At 43.4% G+C, this 25618-nt stretch overlaps 2 protein-coding genes across 5 annotated transcripts in view; one reads left to right on the top strand and one right to left on the bottom strand.

Annotated features, from left to right (window-relative positions):
• Positions 1-360: 360 nt before the first annotated feature.
• LOC118794442 (60S ribosomal protein L19) lies at positions 361-3725 on the bottom strand. The gene is made up of 6 exons (XM_036552692.1): positions 3682-3725; positions 2497-2603; positions 1415-1537; positions 1134-1254; positions 860-970; positions 361-526 (listed from the first exon to the last, which is right to left on the bottom strand). The coding sequence occupies exons 1-6, from the start codon at positions 3684-3686 to the stop codon at positions 403-405; spliced, it is 591 nt and encodes a 196-aa protein (XP_036408585.1). The 5' UTR covers positions 3687-3725; the 3' UTR covers positions 361-402.
• Positions 3726-6281: 2556 nt separating this feature from the next.
• Positions 6282-25618, top strand: part of cacnb1 (calcium channel, voltage-dependent, beta 1 subunit) — a 44749-nt gene continuing 25412 nt past the window's right edge. For 3 of the 4 annotated variants that reach the window (XM_036553559.1, XM_036553558.1, XM_036553562.1), the window contains exons 1-2: positions 6282-6544; positions 13649-13735. In XM_036553559.1, coding sequence (XP_036409452.1) covers positions 6458-6544; positions 13649-13735 — 174 coding nt within the window. In that variant the 5' untranslated portion in view covers positions 6282-6457. Of the gene's footprint in view, positions 6545-13359; positions 13433-13648; positions 13736-25618 lie in introns of those variants that run through there. The other variant, XM_036553560.1, reaches the window with a different exon arrangement.

The raw sequence follows: 25618 nt of genomic DNA, 5'->3' as shown, positions 1-25618 counted from the left end.
ACAAACAACGCTAAGTATGCAACTGCCTAGTGACTGTGGTGTGAGATGGCTGTGAAAATTCCCCTAGCATTAGCCTAGCAGAAAATTGATTTCTAAAAGCCCATAAATTGCAAACAGTTCCATCAACAAACCAGTAAAAAGATGATCAAGACAGATACAGCAACATAACTCTTGTGCAGTCGTGTATTCAGTGACGTATGTATCTGTAAAGGAGAGTGTTACAGTCTTGTATGGTGAAGAAAGGTCCAGCAGATTTCAACAGGCTTGGCATGTTTGCCTTACAGACTAATTTACACCACAGGAGCTGGCAGAAAAGAAAGGCAGATCTTTGGAGGAAATAAAGACACACTGAGACAGGGCTGGGTGGTTCTGTACACTTTAATAGCGCTAGGAGGAGGCAGCTCACTTCTTAGTTTCCTCCTCCTTGGACAGAGTCTTGATGATCTCCTCCTTCTTGGCCTGGAGACGCTCCTCGCGCCTCTTGCGGGCCTCCTTTGTCTTGGAGCGACGAGCCTCAGCCTGGTCACTACAGGGCAAGAGGGAGAGTGAGAATGGGCTGGGAAAGAAGCTGAAAAGTCATCAAGACTGAGAACTGCTACAAACTCCCACGCATGGAATTTCTCGTTTCCAACTCCAGTTCGTCTCGATTTCTGCTTACCCACCCCTAACCATTACGAGAACAGTTCTGCCACTGACCCTGGGATAGGAGAGACTCCACCTAGTCTTGATGAAAGTCATTTTTATGAAGTCAAGTCTAATGGTTTTTAACCAGTTTCTTCATTAGGTACAAGAACAGCCCGATGAAGCAACTGTTCCCCTTGACAATTAAAGGGGTGATGGGAGATGCAGTGCTACTTACGCCAGGAGCTTCTTGCGAGCCTTGTCTGCCTTTAGCTTGTGGATGTGCTCCATCAGGATGCGCTTGTTCTTGAAGACGTTACCCTTGACTTTGAGATAGAGGCTGTGGTACCTGGGGGCCACACAACAGGCTGGTAAACAGCAGCACCCTCAAGTCCCATCAACACCCTCCTTAAGCCACACCAGACTCTCAGCTTTGATTGGATGAATACAATCCCCAAGGACTTCAGCCAATCACGGGCCTATAAGGTACAGAGGGGTTTTCCGGGACTCACATGTGCCTGTCGATCTTCTTGGACTCCCTGTAGCGGCGCAACAGGCGGCGCAGGATTCTCATGCGGCGCATCCAGGACAGCTTCTCCGGCATGCGGGCGTTAGCTGTACCCTTCCTCTTACCTGTGGGGCGGAGGCAAAGGCGTGTCAGCGTGGGCGCGTTTCACTCCCAGCGGCAGGTTTCTTCAGCCTCAATTTTGTTCTTGTGTCATGTTAAAAAAAAAAGGCCGCAAAAAGCCCACGCACCCCGCCCCGAAGACCCAGCCCGCTCCCCGCAGCTCACCGATGCCCATGTGACGGCCCTTGCGGCGTGCCAGCGTGTTCTTGCGGCAGCGGGCGCGGGAGTGCACCGTCACGGGCTTCCTGATGATCAGACCATCCTTCACAAGCTTGCGGATCTGCTGGCCTGAAAAAGGACAGCGGACATCAGGGCGTGGTGGGGGGAGGAGAAGGCGTTCTCAGCCGAGGAGACATTCAGGGCACCATCGACACAGGAGCCAGAGGGACTCAAGGATCAGACTGGAGTTCAAATAAACAGTGGGAGTGTTTTTCTGGGCAGCATTTGCACATATAATCTTGGGGATGTGTGGAGACTTGCTTGCTGAACTTCATTCAAGCATTATCAGAGAATTCAATACATTACCTAGCACACGTTTCTCCCTCTATAAAATGCTGATTGCATGAACTGCCATTATGCAGAGATGAAGGATTTACTCCCAAAAACTGTGGCCAGAGTGGTAAAGCAGGACCTTATAGAATTATTTTTCAGAAATGGATGGTGGACATCCACGTGTACATATCAATATGACTTACACAGTCATCCAGGTACAGTTTACACTAACTTGTTTAATGTTGCGTAAAGCAATTCAAGTCAAATATATTTTATGCCAAATCAAAGATATTTTATGCATCACAAAGATGATTACATTCACTCACTCCAGTACAAAGGTAAGTAGATCTGCATCTCATCTTCTCTAAACCAATAACCATGATCATGAAGAATATATATGGCTGCTATACCACGTGTGGCTGTAAACTTCACACAAAATTAAAATCCTACCCAGAGATGACAGATAATGTAACACTGCTCTGAATGAGAAATTCATATTATTTTTCACCAGTCTAGAGGTTATCTGCTTCCTATTGCTTTTCTTGAGTCATCACACGGATTTTTCTTTCATATGTGAGATAAAACCTCAGGCTGCAATTTCTCCAGAGAAATGCAGAGGCCCCAGAAAAGGGCCTTAACTGTGACCTCACGATTCCATTTCAGCCCCTCACTTCAGAAACAACGTCCTTTTCTGGTAGTACATTTGACATTCATCTTCTACGCTGTAATACTGAGACATGGTTCATGACACTCACGGGAGTTGGCATTGGCGATCTCATTGGTCTCGTTGGGGTCCAGCCACACCTTCTTCTTGCCACATCGCAGGACGCTGGACGCCAGCCGCTTCTGAAGCCTGAGCATGCTGAAACGGGAAGGAGGCAAAGTCAACGCCGAGGTCCCTGTCTCTCCCTACCAGCTCCTAACAGGTGTGACCAAAACCCGCTCTTCCAAATGCATCCAAGACAATTTCAAATGAGATGCTGGACTGTTCCAAATATGGAGTACCATCTATCCTCTCAGTGCCAATTTTATGATGATGTGCGAACATCCTTTTGGCAAGAGAAACTCCTCTCCTGACATCCATGAATTATAATGACAGACATTAGTTCACAAAACTGTTAAGCACTTATATTACCTCAAACATACATCACGATTCAAACCGTTTCCATCTGGCAGTTTCTATCTACGTTGTGTCCAGGCAGGGTACTTTTACGACGATTAACCAGCAAAAGCATTACAACTAGTGAATTATGAATACGGTCAGAGGCTGTATTTCTCACTTAATGTGGCAAAAGTTACCTTGACTGGCTACCAACTAATTACTTTCTCCCCTTATAATCCACCACCTAGTATGCCAACTGTCCAACTCTGACATCTGCGACAACTTTGACATGTGCTGACAAAGTGTCTGAGTAACAACTAAAACCCATCAGCTACCTAGCCAACGTATACAACATCCAAAAACGCGACTGATGAGTTAATAGTTAACTTCGCTTTGGGGTCAGTCCTGTGTTAGGATATCTAACGTTAACCAGGGGAGGGCCTAGCGCCGCAGATGCACCTGAATTTACCATGTGCAAGAAGTCATAACTTGAAATTCGTGTAACTAGCCACGTATTGGGAACGGATTAATATTGGGAATTTGTTAGTTGTGTCTTGGTGCTTAAGACACGGATTTGGTGCTTGCGTTTAATGTTATCGTGGGTTGGAACAGAACATTGAGAACATGGCTCCCGTTTTGGTCCATAGCACAGACCCGGTTAGCTAGCACGCACATTTCCAAATTGATTATGCTTCTGTTCAACCGAATATATCGTCGGGACACTCAACAGAAAAGTCATGCTTTATATACAACCAGCTGGCCGATGATTTGGGCAAATGCGAAAGTACGTTTAAGCCCATTTTGATTAATTTAATGGGAGCAACTTTGGGGCTCTTACCTCATGGCTGCTGCTGTTTCACAGAAAGGAAGGGTGCTTACACGGGTGGGGCCCTACCATTATCAGGGAGAGGAGACTCCATCATCCACCAAGAGATACCAGCACTCCGGAATAATAAAGAATATAAAGCTACTGTTAATAATGTAGGTAATATTTATGTTTAACATTTATAAAATGTTAAGCATTTGTAAACGTTTCGCGAAAATATTATAATTTAGAGAAGAGGAACAAATAAATACACGATTTCCCCATCGATTGCCATAATGGTACATTCCAGAAAGGTACCCGGTCGTACTGCATTGTGGGAGTTTTTAATGAACCGTCTTACAGGAGGGAAGTGTGAATGTAGGAATTAGAGACTATTTGTCACTATCACATATTTGAGCATCGTGTTTTCGCCTTCTCACAAAATCATGACGAACAGCTAGGTTAGCTAGGTGGTTCGGTTGTAATGAGAGTCGGTCTACAGTGCAGAAGATTTTATTACCAAATTTCAACCGTTCCTTTCCTTTTAACAGTCATCCTGACTGTTCAATCCATTTGTGTCGCCACTATTAGGCTACGTTGAAATGTAGCTAATTTGACGGATGGTTGGGGCTACATTGCAATTGGATGGGTAATTTCTGTAAAATACGAATACCACACGATGAAAAAACAAATACGTTTTGTTGTATAAGGCATCTCATACAGGCTCTTTGCTCACAATTTCAGTTTAATTACGCACCTGCGATCCAAGGTTACCGATTTTAGAGCCCCGGGCTCTAAAACAGCAACGCTTTTTAATTGCCATTCCAAAATAACAGCATCGCCTGCATAATTAGTATTCCTTAAACTGAGTTTGCCAACAACTAGCTACAAAATAGAAGTTGCATCTTGAACCCTAATGCAACGTGGATAGCAAAATATTAAGAGGAAAATTCTCAGACGTGAAATTAAGTCTGATATAAACTATGTAGGTAGGTTATACTGGTGAAGGTTTCATAGTTGTAATTATATCGTCAAATTTAGTTCTTGGGGAAAATAGCACCATGACAAATGTAGCCTACCTGCAAAACAAACCTTTAGTCCAGCCTAATAAAGTGTAAGCCTTTATAGTAGGCAAGGGGTTAGGGTAGGCTATAGCTCAGATTTGTAGACGTACAGGTATTAGTGCGATGGTGATTAATCGATTCGAAATCGATTAACTTCCTGATTACTGAGATTTTTCTCTTGCTAGTTTTTCCACCTTGTATCTTAAAGCTTTTGTACGTTTGAAACATGTTTTTGATATTGCATCTATTTATGGTGCGTAGATTGTGCGTTCATTTCTGGTTCACAATCGCAAGCTCTAACGTACACATTATTTAGCTACACTGTACAGGCGTAAAACATCAGCTCTGACAAAAGCGCAGCAAAACCGTGGTTGCGGTTCCCTTTGTTCCCACGGGGTGTCAGCATGGTGGTGCGAATAAGAGCTCCCATCTCACGCGAAATAGTAGCCTACAATATGAATTGGTTAGCGGGGAGATTAAGGTTATCTGATTTGTGATCACAAACATTGGAAGCAGCTCACCTGGCACCTCCCATTCTGAGTTAATTGAAGTGGCAAGGGTGTGTTATATTAAAGCTACCAACAACCAGAATGATGTCATAGCCAGCAGAAGACAGAGCAACCAGTTGCTTGATTGTGTTTTTCAATTATGCAGTAAGCTATGCGATTAAAAGTATTGATTTAAAAAACTGTGTGAGTTTTGCCAGATTTCAGCGGTGGTACCTTTCAGCCTACATGATTCTAATATTATTATAATATAAATCATATTAGAATATGAGTAGTAATTCAGCATTCATTTTCAAGAGAGTGTTTCCTGTTCCGCTTTAGTACCATTAATTAAGCTTAGCATGTTACATGCATATTTTTAACGATGCAAATATTAGCCTTAGCTATGTTTAGACAGAGAAAATGCAGTTTGGTTTTCAAAACATACCACAGCGAATCGTTCCAAACCACCCCCTTACTAAGAAACAGTAACAGGTCGGTATTGGTATTGGTTACGCATTGTAGTCGCTTTCCCGCATTGGTTATTTTTAATTCGAATGAAGTGTCGCTCTTTAGCTGGAACACTTTGAGCTTCATGTGTTTCTTACGTGCCACTCTTTTGGACATAGAGAGGAAAGAGTTCCTCTAGATCACCATAACTACTTCGGATTACCATGCAAACCGGCAACAATATATTCCCCTCTCTCATTCAGCAAAAGTAGCCTACACTGCACATCCAATGAGCAATCCAATTCTTTTCAGTTTCTTTTAAAATTCTAATATCGATAAGATCAGTGGGGAAAATAACAGCGCTTAAAGTAAGCGTATGAACAGGCACCTGTGCCTACTGCGTTTATGGCTGGCTGGTAGTGAACAATGTATAATGTATAATAAAAAATACATAATAATAATAAACATTTGAATTGTCAGGTCGCTTTTCCAGTCATGTCACGTTAAAAGTGCAAGGACCCGCCGCGGTGCGCTGTGATAGATGGATAGGTATGAAAGGGTGGGGCTTGGTCAGCGGGGCGTGGACTAATCCCCCCTCGCAGCTGGAATCTCCAGCGCAGCATATTGTCTGCGCTCGAGGAAAGGCGCAGCTGTGTGCGGTGACACCGAACAGTGCCATCAACAGAGAAGGATAACCGTTTCTGCTCTTAGGGAAAAGGGCGACTATCTACTTACTCTTCGGTGACAATGACTACGATGCAACAGTCAAAATTATAAACTGTTAATAGAAACGTAAAAAAAATCAAATCAATGGTACAGAAAACTAGTATGTCCAGGACGCCTTCGACTTCGACCCAGGAGATCCAGATGGACATGTTTGATCATCTTAGTTCACAGGTAAGGAAACGCACTCTTATTACGCAAAATATACATGAAAAAAAGCATCACATCATCGGTTCTAATTAGTCTGTGAAGACAAGATAAATTAGAAAATAAAAAGCATCTTGGCTGCAGACGGTGCTGACATTGGAGACGTAAAAAAAAAAATAAATGTAGCAAAAACATCAGGTCATTTTGTTAAAAAAAAGTCTTGTACAAATAGAGCAGAGAAACTCGGAAAATGGCTAGATGCAGGTGGTAAGTAGTAGACTACGATACAAGACGAAGGTAAGACGAATGAAAAACTGTGTAATATGGATGTTTAAAACGACCATCATTATCATATTTCCAGAGAACCGCGTGTACGACCACGCCGGTTTCCGAATCTTGACAACAGTGTGCTTTCCCTTTAGGTTAATTTTTTCAACAATTTTTTATGAGTTCTTTGTAACTTATTTGTGGTTCAGCTGTTCTAACACAACTCAAATTGTGGTGTGATGTATCGTTGGTGTAATATTAAATTTTGTCATTTATATTTTTTGAAATTGTTCTATTTTCCACATTTTGCTGCCACACAGATACTTTTATAATTCCCTGGTAATTGCATTCACCACGGGAAAGTGACCGTTTTAACATTTCTGTTATCGTAAAATAAATAAGTTGTTTTATATTGTTTTACTTTTATCTTGAAACCGTGGTAAACAGGGAGTGGCTGGCCTAAAAGAGCATGATGTCATTTTTTTAGTTCTTTCATCAGAGGTAAGAATGTTTACCGTCGATATGGCTGGAGGGTGGAGCTTTAGTTCTAGGTGTAAGTACCAAGCCATGCACAGGCTATTCGATATAGAGTGTTTTGAATTGATGTCATTGTGTTCAGACTACGTTTAGATGATCTGAAGGAGCAAAACAAGTCTATTGAGTTTGGGTCAGGATTAGGATGAGGTCTAGGGTTTGAGACACAAGGGTGACATTTTATCATTTGAATCAGCTCTGTATTGCACAGTAGTGTGAAATACAGGCATACAATTTGAGTTGGCTCTGCATCTAGATATCTGTCCCCCCACCCTAGCTTACACTAAACCAGGCGTATCAGGGAACAAATCAGTATGACAGACACACCTACATACCACACGCCCAACTAATATTAATGAGGATTGTTGAAAATACAAAATCTGATATTTGTTTTCAGACTGGCAGGTCACATATCAAAGTAAATTTTCATTCATTTGCCAAATTCATTACATGATTGATCTGATGTATTTATAAAGCAGTTGCACACCCAGAAATTTTATCTTGAAAATACATGCAACAAAATTATCTCACCATTAGTTTAAATGTACAAAAGTATGGTTACATGTTCATAACTTGAAACAACACAAGCTAATTCAGTCTGTACTATAATTTATAGCAAAAGGTAAATGTACTGGCATTGCATTCAACATTTAAGAATCACATGTGGACAGGATGATTTGACTCTCTAAGTCAGTTGATTTTTGGCCTTGGAATGAATGGGTGAAATTGACATAAATGCTTTAAGCTTTGTTTTCTCATGTTTAATTGAGAAAGGCTCTTAACTAAATGTCTGGAATATGGAACAACATATATTTGAATGTACAGTGGTTTTATGAAATCCTTTATTAAATAAAACAAAAATAATATGATTCTCATTAAATTATTGTGAATGTCACTGTGATTGTGTGGTCTACAATGCTGTGGCTCAGTCAGGGTCCTTGACCTCAAACATAAAGTTAAAGTAATGAGTAATGTAAGTTAACGTTTGAAGGACTCTGCAATGTTATTGCAGCTATGTTCATAGCTAGTTAGCTCAGTATCTGTTGGAGTGAGAGCATGGCTTTTGTCTGTAGGTGGTTATGTTTCTTTGGTTGGATTCATTAGTGGAAATACATGGAAGGGAAACTCCACCTCTTCACATCTGTAGTGAGGTGAATTGCATTGTTTGTGGCATAATTATGTTTGTGATTTGCAGCTCAATGTCTGTCTATATCAATTTCCATACCAGTATCACGTGATACAAACTGGTAATGAATTCTGCTGGGTACATGTCACTCGTAGAAATGGATGACCAAGACATACTCACATTGCATTGTTCTAGGAGCAACAGCGAAGAGTGTGTGGCACTCAATAATTGGATGTGTGCCAATGCAGATGCAACTGGTGTGCAATCCAAGACAAGATGCCATAGATTGATTATTATCAATGGGACAATGTACTGTGTGTTTCTTCCTGGTTCAGCTAAGGTGTTTCAGTCACCATTCAAAACAGTCCGCTGTTAATGAGTGCTAGTTATGGGACAAGTGTTTGCATTGATATAATTGTGTGTGTAAAATATTTTACAGCTTGATACACATCTTATTTTGGTACTTGAGAGAATTCTGGAGAAGCATCTTCAGAAGATGAATTCAGATTTGTTTTTCTCCTTTTCATGTAGTAAAGATCTGCTACTTATATAGAAAACCATGTCATTATGTATATTGCTAAAACTGTTTATTTGAGCTTCCACTTTTCTAAGACTTTAATTTTTAAAAAAGACCAAGCGTCAAAGTATCCATTAGCAAATTGGTAGCTGTGGATGATGTTTATTTTGTGGCTAACTTGATACATGGCTAAATTCACTTACACTGCAACCACCACAAAAGGATTCAGTAGTTGCACAACACAGGTGCAGTTAAACACCACATACCGTAACATTTACTCATATAGCTTCACTTAAATGCCAATAGCACAAACTAAAAACCAGAGTATGACCTGCCTTAACTTAATATCTTCCAAGGTCAGACGCTTGTCTTTGTAGATGTGTTAAATCAGACTTGCTATACAAATCTAACAGTACAACCAGGTGCAGCTTGATGGAGCCCCTGTATCCCTGCAAGCAATGATCTGGTAAACAGCTAAGCACTCAGTTGTCAATTAAGAGTTTGACTTTGTCAATAAATTGTCAATCAAATCAAATGTGAGGCACATAGCAATCCAGTCTCGTTTGTATGAACTAATAAAAATGAATCAGACAGTAGTGCTACAGGCTTTGTGGTATTTTACAGGTTGGTAGTCTGATCTTAAACGTAAGTGTAACAGGCTGTCTTCTGGACCACCAGCCCTGATTGGACAAGGAGAGATGAGGACACATGTTTACTACATGATCCATTTTATATCATATATCCAAGTGTTGTTTAGTCCTTTTGTGTGTTTATTGGTGGTCATGTTATGCTAAGAGTCTTCACAGGATCTTCAGAGCACTAACCTTTCACCTGCCAAATAGCACCCCATTGAGTCAGGGGGTATTTGTGGTCACATTATTTTTTCCCTCACCATCACCTGCCTGCTTGCCACATGGCAGCCATATTGATTTCTATCGTAAGCATGCAAAGAAGCTTGACAGACAACAGAAATTGATTCAGCACCATACAAACCTATTGGTAAATTAGTCTGCCCTCTTTTGCTCAGAAATTCTACATTTTCTGCTCGTAAGACCAAAATAATTATATTTTTTTACTCAGTTTTATTTCATAGCCGCATGATAATATAATTTAAGTAACCCTCCTTTAAATTATAAGAGAATTCTTATAATTAGAGAAGAGGTTCTGTCTCTGGTTTGTGTTTTATTTGTAGAAAAAAGGCAAAAAGGTAGTGCAGCGTCAAAATGTCAAAACACTAAACACTAGGATGGTAAAACACTAGGATGGTAAAGACACTAGGATGGTAAAAAATTAATTAAATTCATATTTTCAGGTCAAATGTAACAAATTTTTCAATAATTCCATATTGCCCCCCTGTAAGAAAACTTAATCAAAAGGTCAGTTTTAGGGAATTTTTTGACAAATAAACAAACCTGTAAAGTAGTTTTGTATCATGTGTAATGTGTATTTGCTCAACCCATTTAAGCCTCCAAATAAAAGGTAGAATTTTAACCTGCATTATCTTTTTGATTGTAGTCTAAAGTAGTCCTGAATTGCAATTGCACTGTGCAGAATGTGTTGGAAATGATATTTAGGACAATCAAGAGGGCAATTTAGAACTCTCAGTCTAAATTGATCTCAAAACAGTCCAGACTAGAGGTTCTATCCATGGCTCAAAGAGTCTGGTATTTTACCGATCATCTCTGAAAATGTCTTACAGTGTGAATAAGATTTGTAATTGGTGTTTTTCAAAACCCCAATTTCCTGTTGTTCTTACGAATTAAGGAAAATTTGAGATTGTCTCAGAAAGCCTTTCGAGGATTTGGGATCATGATTATTTTTGTTTATTATTCATTATTCTAGAAGTTTAACTTGAATATGGCCAAAGTGATTGTATAAATCAAGTGAAAAAAAGAAAATAACAATGGTCAGGAGAAACAAAGTTCTCCTTTTTTGCCTCCATGGAAAAGAGGCATCAAAGAAGCAAATGTACAGCACACCTAAACCACTCCAAGGCCGTCCTGGTGGGGTGGGAGGTGGGGGGGTGGGGAGGTGGTGGGTCTAATTTGTTTGCTCACGTTTGTCACCGATTCTGTCATTTATGTCCATGCAGCATTTCAGTGAGACAGATGGGCCCATCATGGGTCACGCAGTGGAACAGCAAGCTGGCTTTGTGCGCCTGCTTTATCAATTATATATAAAGTTCATGTGTCCCGTGGTGGCGGTTATATTAGCGCTCTGTTGGCGTAATATTGAGACACTTGTAAACAACGCCTCCGATATCCTGCTGCAGTTCCACCTCCTCACCTCGTTGCTCAGGCACTTGAAAACTCCATACGAAATCTGAACGGATCAGAAGCACCGCCGTGATAATAAGAGTCTGTAAATGCTTTTAATTACTCAGTGAGGGGACATCAGCATTCCGTGTCCCGAATGCAGCAGCAAAGATTTCTCCTGAGAAAATTGAGTCTACTCTGCTTATGCTAGAGTGATTTACTGTAAATCAACATTGGATGATGGATGACGTATCTGCACATTCAAGGGCGAGAGCATCCAAACTCCACAAATGATTTAGAACGTGTGAGACAAACACCTGCCCCTTCAAATGAAAGCATTTTCCTGTTTTTGTTTTCAGAAAGAACACATTTCCCCAGATTTAAGAGCCCAGATGGTCAGGGGATATTTGATTTGAAATGAGCAACAGCCTGTTCCAGCTATTCCATTGTTCCGCGCTTTATTGTTTCTCATAAGCGAATTTTTTACATGATGTTTGCATCCTGGTTAATGAGCAGGAGCATCAGCCTCCCAGCAGTGTCTGTTTTCAGAGCTGTTGCCCATTATCCACCAGTGCCTCCGTCGCTTACTCCGGTTTAGATAGTGTTTATAGAATAATGGCCCCCTGTTTCATTGCACTCTTTACATTGGAGAGGTTATTTGTCGGCGGGAAGGCTGCAGTCCTGGCATTGCTCCGTGAGATATCGTTCCCTCGCTCTCCCTCTAGAGATGGCCCATGTCGTTTTCGTTTTTTTTTTAGAGAATTCTCCCACTGAATTTTCGGGACTACAGAAGCCGTAAATCAAAACTGGACTGTCTATGAGGAACAGAATCGGTAAAAATAGAACGTTAAAAAATAGTTACATGTGACCTCAGAGATTTTTCTCCTGTGCTTTGTTCTGGTTTTTTTTTTCCTGTTGTCACTTGTTTGTTGCTCAGTTTGATGTGAAAAAATTGTCAGTGCTGTACAAAATTGGAATAAATTATTCTAGTGTGTTGGTTGAGTAGCTTTTCTGAGGCAGGACAGTTTGGGACACATTAATGTAGGCAGTAAGAAGATGTCCCAGCGGCCGCATCTCAGCGATGTAAGATTACGGGGGAAGTGGGGGGTCTGGGAGGATGTTTTGCGAACTGAGAATGGGGCCTCAGTTCTGTAATGCAACACTGCGCAGATTCCTGCTGCTGTGTAGTCCCCAGATTAAGCCTGACCTATTTATGGGCACAGGTGTGGGGGGGACCAGGTGTGTGTTTGAATGCATGTGTCTGTGTGTGAGTGCGTGTCTGCACGAGTGTGTGCATACAGGTGTTCCTCCATGTGTGTGTGTCTGTATGTGCATGCAGGTGTGTGAGTGCAGGCAGGTGTATGTGCATGTGTGTGTCCATGACTGTGCATGTGGCTTTATATACACTTGTATGTGAGAGTGAGGGATGGCACTGGATTAGCTCGGCTGCTACCCCGACCTGACCACAGGAGGACAGACATGTCCATCAGGATTCCTGATTGCCAGCAAATGCAATTAGTGGGCAATGTGTCTCCATGGCAACGGAGCCACAGTGGGTTAAATTTAATGGAGGCCTCTATCCAGCCAAAGTAGGCAATCAGCCAGGGTCGTGTCCATCAGATTACAGGGTCCTTTCCCACCACAGCTCATAAATAGAACCAGGTAATGGAGAGAGGGCCCAAATAGGGCTAAAAGGATCTCTCATTAAACTTAAGAATGATGTCTTTTCTTGTTTGTCTGATCTTTTAGTTTTGTGGTTGTGGCTGTTGATGTGGTGTTGCTAGCAGTGGCAATGGAATAAGCCAGTTACGAACATATAATATTCTGAAGACATTGTCTGTTTTACGACTTGGAGAATGTGAAGTGTTAGAAGGGAGCTTTACTATTTAATAACTACGGCACTTGTAAGTCGCTTTGGATAAAAGCGTCTGCTAAATAAATAAATGTAAATGTAAATTTTTCTGGCTCTGATCGTTATCCATTTTAACTTATTATTATTATATTACTAACTTATATATTTGATACTCACAGCATCAGGGTACTGATGTTCTCTCCAGGGCGTCTGTGTGGTTTGTGCAGGTCACCTGACAGGCTTATTTCTCTGTGCTTGTTTTATGGGTGTGTTCTCAGAGATACTCACAGTACCCTCTGCCTCATTCACTGTGACCCCTGGCTTTCCCCTCCCAAGCATGGAAGTGTGTGGCAAAGGCCAGCTGGTGAGTTGGAGCACAGGTCTGTTGTCCGTGAGGCGTCTCTCTGCATGAGTGCCTGCTCATCTGTGTGTGTGTGCGTGCGTGTGTGTGTGTGTGTGTGTGTGTGTGTGTGTGTGTGTGTATCACGGCCCTTTGCCTTCTGATGTGTGTTGCTCGGGCACTTGGGGTTCCTCCCCCCCCCTCACCTGACCCTCTCTCTGTGTCTCTGCTCTCCCCCAGGGGAAGTACGCCAAGCGGAAGAGCCGCTTCAAACGCTCCGACGGCAGCACGTCCTCCGACACCACCTCCAACAGCTTCGTCCGGCAGGTAAGCCGCCACCCGCCCGCTCCTGGGTAGCCATTACCCAGATAGCCAAATCGTCCTCTCATTCAGCTGTACAGGGCATACATTCTGTTTGGAGCAATGCAGCTGGTTCTTTATGTGGGCTGGCCTTTGAGGGTTTCTGGTGTCGGGGTGTGGGGAGAAATTTGGTCTCCCAGCAGGAGGGACCAAGTGATGAATACGACCATTGTGTCCCACAGCCCTGTGCTTTCTGGTGGACTTCTCTGATTAACACACACACACACACTCACAATCCTCAGCTCTCTGTCACACCCCATTTGACCCCTCCAGGAGTCCCCCTCTTCCTTCTTGCCTTTATATTTTGCATTTATCTTTCGCTCTCTTTCTCCTCTGCTGCTTTTACACTCCCTGTCCCCCTTAAACATAGTTCTCATAAATCTGATTTATTTCCATTGCAGCTGCCCTTGGCTGAGGTGACTCAGGGCTTTTACTGTATATTTAATTTGTAAAACACATTATTCAGGTAGATCATTTATACTGCTGCGCCTAAACTTGATGAACACAGTTGCATTTTCTGTCTTTGGCATCCCGCAGTTTCTTCTTGTTTGTTATGCTTCCATTACCAGGCTGCTTGTTCCAAGGCCTAACCAGTCCTCCCTCCTCCAATGTACACTTCCAGTCTTCCAGCAGTGTATTGATTAGTGCTGCCTAGGGCCTCCAGTCAGAAGCCATTGATTAAAATAGGATACAGGATGTAGGTACATCCCACGCCTTCCCTGGGAACATTACTTTCAGGTGGGTTTCCTCTCAAGACCCAGATCTTGTATTACGTTTTACAGAGAAGAATAACTACTTGAAGTCATTCCACATGTACCTTGACCTTTTGATAGGGGGTCCGTGCCATGCTAAAGCACCTCTTTTTTCGGGTGAGTCCTCAGACAGTGTTTTTCAATACCTGTTATGAGGGAGAAAACAGCTTGCCCTGCTTGATGACATTTACCTGCTCGGTATGAGCGTTATGCTGAAATGCCTCCTCCCGGCCCCGAGGATGCAGGGAGTTTTGACCCTCCTGTGAATTGTAAAGGTCAGCTCCGCCCCCCTGCCTATGTCCCATCCTCTCATTAATTCCCCTTCCTCTGATCGGCGCGGGGGGCCGCCCGCTCCATCGCGGAGCTGCAGGAAGAAGCGTGGCGCTCGGGTGCGGACGGCCACGTTTGATCACCGCGAAAATCGGCTGTCTCATGAGGTCAGACGGCGCGGCTCGTCTCCCCACGATCGGCACCGATAGCTGCGCTTCAAATGCCTTAATTTGCCCCGGCGCCTTGTTTGATCTCAGTTGACTGGCTGATGGTTGGGGGGGGGGGGGGGGGGGGCGCTGGGGATGGGGGCTGCGAGATTGGACACGCGTTCGCCCTATGCCTCCGTCTCTGACGAAACTCCCACACACGCGCGCACGTACGCTTAACACGCACACACCCGTGCGCACGCAAGAGTCGCCTCCAGCCAACGGCGGAGCTGGTATGGCACTCTGGTTTCCATGGAGACAGAGCCTCCGGAGTTCCCCCTCGGCGTGCAGGCGCGGTGGGAAGGAGAGGGGAGGGCGGCATGTAAATGGGCGTGTGTGTGTGCGTGCGTGGGGGGCGGGGGGGCTCTAAGGGGCTCTTAACAGCACCTTAGAGACCAGGGGAATAGCCAGTGCAGGGGCAAAATAATGGATACTGTCATTACGGCAATTGTGTTGTCAGCGGAGCCACTGTTTGCGAAGCGGCTTCTCTCAGGCGCGTCATGGAGAGAGAGTCCAGCTGTCCTCCTGTGAAGGCTGGAGCGGGCCTCTCCGCAGGCCCCCCAGCAGGGCCAAGGGGGCACGGCTAAATAACACATATTACTGGGATGGCTTTGTGTGACTGCTGCGCATTTCCTGGCAGCCTCCGGGCAGCCCGCACCTCGAGTCTTTTGTTTTCTGAGGCAGTGGCTTTGTGCGGCGAGTGAGTGAGTGACCACAATCACACTGTCACCCCAGGGACCATCTGATATAGGACCGCATCCTCTTTTCTCCATTAGTTTCAGAGAAACCGCGCTGGTTCTCTGTGTTTACCGGGATAAATTACAGTACAGCGCTGCCGTTTCACGCGTAATGATGAGAACTGATAGTTTACCAAGTCTTCCATTTTCCGCGGAGGGAGTGAAAATCTGTTATCGCAGGTAATGTGTTTCGTGCTGTGCGGAAATCATCTTTAATTGTTCCAGCTCCTGTGTCTGAAGAGGTGGAACATCTCCTTCATTAAAACGCTTTGCTTGGTGAATCTCCATCGGCTGTGCCACGTTTGAGGAAATCCATAATCATTCACTCTTCTCTCCAGATGAAAGGTAGAACATAATCGCTCCGGTCCTGTGTGTCATTGGCGTCGTGGAGGCAGACTGATACGGCGAACCTAATGAGAAGCGTCCTGCACTGTCGCACGTCGACAGCAATCTGTTGCGCAGTGGGATTGCTGTTGTCTGAGGAGACGGGCGCTGCCTGTTACGAAGCACCTGTCATAACCTCAGACGTCGCCCTCCGGTGGCAGAATTAGAACTGACACCCTCCTACCAGCTGAGTGACATTTGAGCTGTAGTTCATTTCATTACCTGTAAGCGGGCAGTATCAGGGATATTCTTGATCCCTGAATCAGGGATCAAGGAAGAGTCAGAGTGAACAGGCCTGCAGTCATTCTTTCTGTCCAATCTGTCTCCAGGAACAGCTATTATACCCCTATAGACACTAGAGCAGTGCAGGTCTGTTCTCACATCCCAGGGACTGTGGCCATTCCTCAAGCACCTGTACTGAACTAAACTCCCAGAAAACATGTGATGTCCACATATTACTGCAACCAGTATGAGGAGGGGACCATAACCATGACCATACTGGTGGTCAGCCACAGTTTTTCCTGTATGAATCAGCACTCACTCATTCATTGTACATCTTTTGAATTTTTTCTTACAGCTTGGTTACAACAATGTCAACTAGTGTTAAATAATGTAATAATGTCGTATATACTGTACATTTTTAAATAATTATACTGAAAGCTGCAATTAGCTTTTTTGTTGATGTATAATTATATGATTCCATAAATGGGAATCTAATATCAGTCAATCCAACAAGAAACATGAAAGTAACAACTAAATTATAGTTAATGTTATTATGGTAACTGGAATACAGTTAAAGCAGAAACTAAACATTACGAATATAATGATATGTCAGTGATTATGTTTCACATTTAATTCTAGATAAAAATCCAATTACAGCAGGACATTGAATTTGTGGGAATACTGTACTGTAAATTCCAGGCCACACAAGAGAATGGCCGAAATGTCGAAAGCATTTCTCATTCTCTGTCATGAAGGAATTAAAGGATTAACCTTAAAAGGCTTTTAAAGCATGAGTAATTAACAGCAGAATTCCTGTGTACTCTGGATGGTTCTGTTTATTTATTTTTTTTTTAATGAAACGGCTTCCCCTCAGCTTTTCACCTCATACATACTGTATCTGTCCTTCTCCTGCCTATTCAAATAAGTATCCTTTCACTATGGACATGTTTTCACCATTACATTACATTGCATTACATTATTGTTATTCAGAAGATGCTTACAGTGACTTACATAGGTTGCAGTTTTTACATGCTATTCATTTATACAGTTAAAATACCCAGTAAATACTGAGGTAGTTCTGGGTTGACCACCTTGCCCAAGGTTACAGAAGCAGTGCCCCAGCGGGGAATCAAACCAGCAACTTTTCAGATGCTTCTTACCTCTATGCTACACTGTCACCTCACCATGCCACATAGTGTCCACTTTCTTCAGCTAGTGTTCAGGTGTTCTCTCTCATTGTGTGCTGTGTGATATCTCAGTAAACCTGTGCTGCCTTTTGCAAAATTGCTTTTACATTGTAATAATGTGAAATCTGCTTTAAAACATTGGACATACATTATACTGTATGTTAGAACTGTTTGTGGCAGGGTATGTAATACGGGGGGTCTTGGGGGGGGGGGGGGGGGGGGGGGGTCCGAGACCCCTTGATTGGCACTTTAGACCCCCTGAAAGCCTCAACAGCAAAAATTTTGGGGGTTCTCTGGAAAAATCTTTCTCACTTGCAATTGTCACTAAAAATGTCTTATAACCCTTAAAGCCTGACAGACACAGCTTGTGTCCAAATTCACATCCCTTCTTCTCGGTTTAATTGTTCACGGAGTATTCATTGCTAACAATGCTAGTTGCTTGTCTATGCGATGAAGTGTTAGTGAGAAAAATAATTTTGAATTTACATCAAATTTAATTATAGTTACAATCTGCATACAGCTCTGCGTCCATCTCCACACCCATTACTCTTGTTTGAATTACTCATGAACTTGTCATTTCATAGATATGGAACACATATTACATGAAAGAGCAGGACCGGAGCTTTGTAATGATGTTAGTCACATATTTGTACACAGCGAAGTAATCACGTTATGAAGACAGATCAAACTTCTGCAAAGTAATATCTTTACTAATTTCTTCACCCATTTTCACACTCCTGCTTCTCGTTTGAATAAGTCACGAAGTCCCTATCGCTTCACAACATACCGCATAACAAAATAAACAGCAAAACTTACCCTTTCTGATGATACTAGTTGTTTTTCTGTTGAGTAATCTGGTTTTGAAATCACAGCAAATGTTTGCATTGTCTCCAACATAGGGCTGACATTACATCCCACTTTGTATGAAAAATAAACACAAAATAATGTATTTTTCACTGCAATGATTCAAAAGTTGTGGTCAAAAGATGTGTGCAGGTTTTCATAAAATATGTGCTTAGTGCTTGTTACGGCCAGACTCCTGCCAAAGGTGACTACAGGCAGTCACAGGGCAGTTGGCAGGATTAATACTCCGCACATAAAAGTACAACAACCCGGCTACTCACTCTTCCGTGTTTGGTCCAGCCAGGCAGACGACGCAGAGGCGAGTGCTTCGGTGTTTTAACTGGCTGAATAGTATTTATACGGGTCAGAGAAAAGATAGTTGGAGAGATAGCAGTGCACAGGAGTTTTAGAAAGAGTGGTTTGAGAGAGGGAAGAAGGTAATTTGGAGTAGAGAAAAGAGGAGTTCTGGAGATCGGTGCGCAACAGAATGAAATAAAATGGTGGGGACCAGCCAGTCTGCAATAGACTGTCGGACCAGCTCCACCATCCTACCCAAAACAACAAAACAAAACTAGAAAATAAACTCAACAAAAATGCACCACCGTCTCACGAACTTTACACATAAAGTTGCACTTAAACACTGTTGCAACAAAGTGAGAAAACAACTATATTCACACAATATACCACGCTGGTACTCACTTTAATTCCCTGACGACTGTGCTTGCCGCCATAGACATTTAAATTACCTGCGGTGCACACCTTCGTTCACCCGTGACCCTGATGTCACGTGACCCATAACCCCTACTTCCATGCACCCTTTACCTGACGTCATGTGGCACACCCATAACAGTGCCTAACAGAAAAAAATGCCATTGTTTTATTCACTGAAGTCTTGTCACTGAATCATTGGGTGAAGAATGTGCTTTATTTTATGAAAACCTGCGCCGGATATTTTGCACACTGGTTTATGGACACTGGCAAGGATAACTGCATACTTAAGAATATACAAATAATTAGACTGAGATGTTCCTTTTGGCACATTGTAGTAACAATGTTTTTAAAGGAAGCACTATAGGAACAGAAAGTAAAGGCCCCCAGCTCAGGACCCTGACTGGAAGCCTGCTGCCACAGGCTCCTGTCTCACGTGGCCGGATGTCCTTGTGTTGCTGCTATTGTCTCCCCTGAGCCTCTCCTTGTGTGCTCCACTCTGTCCCCATGGAGGGCTGAGGGAAGAGAGGGGGGGGGGTTTTCCCTCGCCCCGCTGTGACATAGATCCCACGTCAGGGAGAACATTGAATGGCTGACGGCTGCATACCGGGCCTCCTTCTGGGGCTGATTTTGTTCAGGCCCTGTTTCTGTCCTGCCAGGGCTAAATATACTACACCAGTTTGCAAATGTAGCACAAGTCCTGCAACCCGACCCCCCTCTCTCACACTCGCTCTCTCTTCCTTTACACTGGGCTCAGGTTCTGGGGTGGGGGGGTGTGTGTTTAGGGTGGGGTGGGGGGTAAGGAGAGCGCTCTCTCCCACTCTCACACGCACACTGTCATTGCAGTACAGTACTCTCTCTCTCTGTCTTGCACACTCACTCACTCACTCACAACCACTGCCAACACACACACACACACACACACACACTCACACACACACACACACACACACAAACACACCCTTCTCTGGACCTGCTCTGCCCCTCGGTTCGCCGTCGTGTGGCGAGCGTGGCAAACGAGGAATGGAGACGACTGAGAGACTCCGTAGACCAGTGGCGGTAAGCAGGGCCGGTGAGGTCCCCCACATTCCGCACACCAGCACAACAGTTTGGCTCTGAGGTTTGGGGCATCTGAGACTGGGGCTTTGAAAGGGCATGCCAGTGTGCTATAAGGCTGTGTGTGTGCGCGCGTGTGCGTGTCTGTGTGTCGTGGCAGTTGGGTTGTGGCAGAAGAAGTTTTTCTGTGGGTTCATTTCCTGTTCTCTCTCCCTCCGCGTCTGCTCTGTCTCTCTCCTGCGATTCCATTTTGGGCTGAGCCACAGTGGCAGGAGCTGTTGGGTTTTTAATTAGACCTCCCAGTCCCACTACCCTGTCTGCTCTGTTTACCAGAAGCCCACTGACCAGCCATTACAGAGGGAGAGCAGTGCTCCTTCTACACTGACTGGTCCCCCTGTGTGTGTCACTCTTGCTGAGGCCATTGTCATTGTTTCGCACAGACATTTGATTGATATTAAGAAAGACATCAATAGTTCACAATAAAACCAAAAAGAGTTCATGTAAATTGTTTTGATTGCGGGGGGCCAGTAAGGACAGTGAAGTCAAGTTAAAGTCAAGTTTTTCATTTTAATAAGGGTATTTTCATTAACGATTGGCTGGATTCTAATGTTGTTTTTACTTCCTTAATGAAATTCAGTATCTGGGTTTTATAAGAGGTGCTTATGAATTTTATAGAGTGTTTCTACAAGATGTTCAATTTCTTTCATGAGTGCATTGCTACTCTTCCTTCAGATATCATTCCAGGCGTTATTATAATTGTCATAAAGATTACAGTTACAGGCTGGGAAAAGCATGGCGCTGAGAGTAAGGGAATATTAGTAATCAGCCTTTGGAAGTATTTCACATTTGCACGTATCACTATGGTCTGCGTAATGCACAGAGAGTTATGGCTATGGTTACACCTGTAGCTGTGTCTGTAGTGAGCCAGTGTGGTCAGTGAGAGAGAGAGACAGCAGGACAGCCTGGTGACTCAGGACAGGGGAGCAGTGACTCACAGCTGTCCACCTGACTCTGCGACTCGGGGATTACATGTAAACCACCAAAGCATCCGCCCCTGAACTCCGCACCATCAGGGCAGGATTTGGGGTCAAACCCCCCGATAGAGCCTGACCTACCCCTCCATCTCGGCTCCCACTGCTGGCATTTGAAGCCTGGCTCAGATTGGCTCACGTCTGTTCAACGTTGTGGAACGTTGATTGAATTATTTTGGAGTCTGTAAATTACACGGCGATCTAATGATAAACAACGCATTTGTTGGTAGCTGGTAGGTTGAATGGACTCTCTGTACTGTCCCCATCACACTGTGACAGGGCGTGCTGCTACTGATCCCTATGCTTTTCGGTTAGTTGTGCTCCAGGACCACATCCCGTATGGAAATGAAATATACTGTAACATATTGAGAAATATGTTTTACAGCTCAAGAATATATCGCAAATATATTTTAAGTATATTAATGCAAAGCAGAAATGTATTGTAATATATCAAGACAGAAATCATTTACATATATTAAAGATCAAAGCTACACTATTCAGTATTCTCTATATATTTTTTGTATGAGATAATGTCCTTTTAATGTCGCTGTATACTGTAACAGTGTCATATGATCTTTATGTATCAGCTGTGTATGTGCTTGTGTCATACAGTTACATAGCCTAGTATCTGTGGACAAAGATTCAGCTGGGCAACAAATGGGATTGTACTGCTAACCATCTGATGGCAATTTTTAATTTGTTCAGAAGACGACTGCTAGTTTCTGTCGGCAAGCATTATATAGAGACTTCCAGTGCAACTTGACCCATCTCAGCTTTTGTGTCTCTCTTTATTCTGTGTTACATTCATAATGTGTTGCCAAGGCTCTAGGCATAAGCGCCACAGTTACAAAACAAGCATCCTCATTTGTCTTCCACTGCTTGCCTCTTTACATCCTTCTCTGGAGGTCTGGTCTGTGTGGTCTGAAGAGAGAGTCATACGCTTAGCAGCTCTCTTCTCTCGGAAAATGTCTGAAGAGGTTTTAATGTAAGCATCTCATTAGATTGTATCAGAAGATGCACAGGGAACAAAACTTCCCTCAGATGACCAGATCAGAAATAGGATGGCAGTCCCAGAGGAAGAGTCCTGGGGTCCCTAGATGAAACACATCCACCCTAGGAAGAAGAGAAAATGCATCCAAATAGAGGAACCCCTGAAGTGATATTTGGGGGAAGGTTCTGTCAGGACAAGGCCAAGGAAGAGTTGCAGCAGCACACTCACTGGCTTTACTTGGACGGCATCTGTCATTTTCCTGTTGCCGTGCTGTTTTTAAAATTGTATTCACTGCATTTTGATGAATTTATGTATTTTGTGTTTCTAGATACAGAGACATGCATTCCCATGCAAGGCCAGTGTATCTCAGTGATAGAATGGCTCACAAAAGGCAGTTTTAATCCTACCCCTCATTCAACAATGTGCCATTTTGACTCTGAGCGCTGATTAGGTTGGTCCTGCATGCTTCCACAATGACGTCAGTCTGTGAGATGTTGACTGGGAGATGTTTCGAGAGAGACATGTATGCATGTGTAGCTCTACCCGTAATGAGAAGGCCATGGTCAAGGTAATGTTCTCAACAAACCTCTGTCTGTCATGGTTGAAAGTGAGCAGAGGATCAGTTGTCTTATCAGATGTCTTATACAGCAGTAAATGTCCAAACAGAACACAACGTGACTTGACTATTGATAAGATATGTGATCTTATCAATAGTCAAGTCACATAATGCTAGACCCTGGTATTAACACTGATGCACTGAATATGAAATATGCTCTGTTTTGATGGCTGTTAAAAAGTCTCATAACTGCCATGCAGTTAATTATGACCTTACTTCTTGGCGGTACTCTTTTGGTAATTCACCCTCAGTTACTTCATTCTTGACAGGCACCTGGTTGTACTGTGTAAAAAGCCTGCTCTTTGGTGGCTTTTTTGTTTTTTTTTTGTTTGTTGCAAACACAGCCCTCTAAGTTTTGTTGCATATTCCACGATGTTTATCTGGTCATTGAATTACCGCTGTCTGAATCATTGCAGTTGTTTTAGTAGTATTGAAACCTGAAATGGCACATGGCCTAAGAAGAAGCTGTCCATCAGCTGGGTGTTCCCTGTGTAGGTAATGGCCGATTCCTCTCGCAGGCAGTGAGCGCAGATGGGGTGTTTCCTCAGATGCAGCTCAGAAAGCCTGTGGAGGTGAAAGGCACATAAGAGACGCTCTTCCTCTTGCAGGCCAGTTTATTCACCTTCAGACTTGCAGGAGTTACTCAGCCCGTTATTGTGTGTAAAAAGGCCGAAGGTGTCTCTCTGCCACTTCCTCTTCTGGCCAGAGTCACAAATATGTTCATGATTCTCTCACTTCTCAGATCTGTTTTCGAAATGGGCCTCACGCTGAAGTAGGATTCAGGCTTTGCTTTGGCACTGTTACAAACTGCAGAACATTTTACTCTTTGTCTGCTCTCTCTTCCTCTTTGTCTTCTGGCACGGGATGTATCCGCTCTTCTTCGGTGTTGTACAGCAATTTCTGCACAACGCTCTGCAACAGTGAAGAAGCCCCTCTGTCCTTTCATCTGCTTTGTTCACGAGGCTATCATGCATATTTACTTATACGCTGAGTATATTGATCTGCCAGAGACTGAACACTAAATATATCTGCTATTCCCGTGCGGTGCAGACTATACTCTTGCCCTTTGGTCTGTTTGGCGGTTCTGCCATGCTTCAGTGAGGCACAGCACTGAGGGATGTTATGAACACTAACAATGGACCAGCTGTGTGCTTGAGCGCTCCCCTCACCTTATTCTCCTGTTGCTTCTGACTCATAGCAGGCAAAGTTTGTGTTCCGTCAGATGAAAACACGCGAGCGTCTTGAACCCCGCATGACAATGAAATAATCCAGAAATAAAAAAGGGAAAGAGAGGCCAGCAAGCAATAAAGGAGGGAATTGGTTTGTTGTTCTTTTTATCTGAAACACAATGTCAGCTTCTGATTGAGGCAGGGGTATGGTACAGAATAGGATCCAGGCTCACGCAACACCGCTCTGTCTTTTATGGAACAGTTAGTGGAAGTGACGTCGTTACCGAAGTGACAACACTGTTAACATAAATTGTCCCCCCAGGGCGATCTTTACAGCCCTCGTTATCTGAATCGTTTTTCTTCTGCTCCCTCCTCTTGCTCAATATCAGGGCTAAGCAGGTGTGAACTGTGAGCAGCGCCCGTCACTTTGCGGATGGAGAGAAATGTGAGAGGCGGTCAGCCGGGCTCGCAGTAACGATGTGTTTGTCTTCTTCCCTCTGAGTGTGCTGCTGGAAGCGGTCCATTGGGCTGCAGCTGGGTGCATTGGTGTAAAGCACAACTTTTTAAAATTAGCTCAGTATGGTTGCGGTACCTACACAGTTATTACTCTCTTTATGGCAGCAGTGTGGCACTGTGGTGAAGAAACTGGGATTTTACATGCATTTGTTCAAATCTGGCAGTATAACTGGATGAAAAAAAAACTCTAAAGAGCACATTTTAATCAAATATATGACAGTAATATTTTGTCTTTCAACCGGTAGGTGAGTGTATTATTTCTGGTTGAAGTTGATAAGATGGTCAGAGAAACTCTCAGGATAACATCATTAGATTATTAGAATAGATGTTTGTTTTTATCAGTACATTCCAATTTTGATTAATGTTTGATAGCTCAAATTCAGTATCTCGTTGACTGTGATTAAATCAAGATGCAATTATTATAGATTCGGGGCACTCTGAGGCAACTTCAAACTCCACAATGCAGTTACAGTTAGTTTTCCATCCTCTCATTTCCACTAGGGACATGGCCTTCCTCTTAGATCTGCTAACAGGTCCACTTGCATTCACAGAATGTTTCCTGATCTCTCAGTGCTATTCACGTTTGGTGCCCTACTGACTTACTATTTGTGTGGCAACATTGTTCGAAAAAGGGTATTCCTGTACATAAACAGGGGGGGCATAAATATGATGATACCCGCTTATTTCTGTATCTCTCTGTAGAACACTCAAAAAAGCAAAATTCTCTGAGAGAATCCACAGCAGGGACCTACAGACTGTGAACACTGTTGTTTGTGAAATGGCATCTTTTGTCTTCTTTTTACCCAAAAATGACAGCAGCAGGGCTTTGTCTCGAAGAAATCACCAACTTTTTTGATTTGTGCCACCCAATGGCATGCATTGAACTGCCCTCATACAGAGATTGTACCGATTTTGAGAGGTGTATTTTCATATGCACATTGTCCTCAATGACAAAGCACCCCCTCCTCCAGGAAGAATATAATGATGGCATGCAGTGTATCTGTGTTTTGTTTGTAGTGGGCCTTATGGGGGAGTCTAACTTCCACGGTGCCTGCCCAGTGACTCTTCAATGCTGCGATTGCACAAGAAGGCCTTATGTGTCTCTGCTAACAATTTTAGTGTTATTTAACGTTTATTTTTCCAGGGAGGGTCAATTGAAAGC

The sequence above is a fragment of the Megalops cyprinoides genome, chromosome 19 (assembly GCF_013368585.1).
Source record: "Megalops cyprinoides isolate fMegCyp1 chromosome 19, fMegCyp1.pri, whole genome shotgun sequence".
In the NCBI taxonomy this organism is placed as follows: domain Eukaryota; kingdom Metazoa; phylum Chordata; class Actinopteri; order Elopiformes; family Megalopidae; genus Megalops; species Megalops cyprinoides.
Note: the sequence above shows the minus strand (reverse complement) of the source record. Positions and strands in the feature narration are given on the sequence as shown.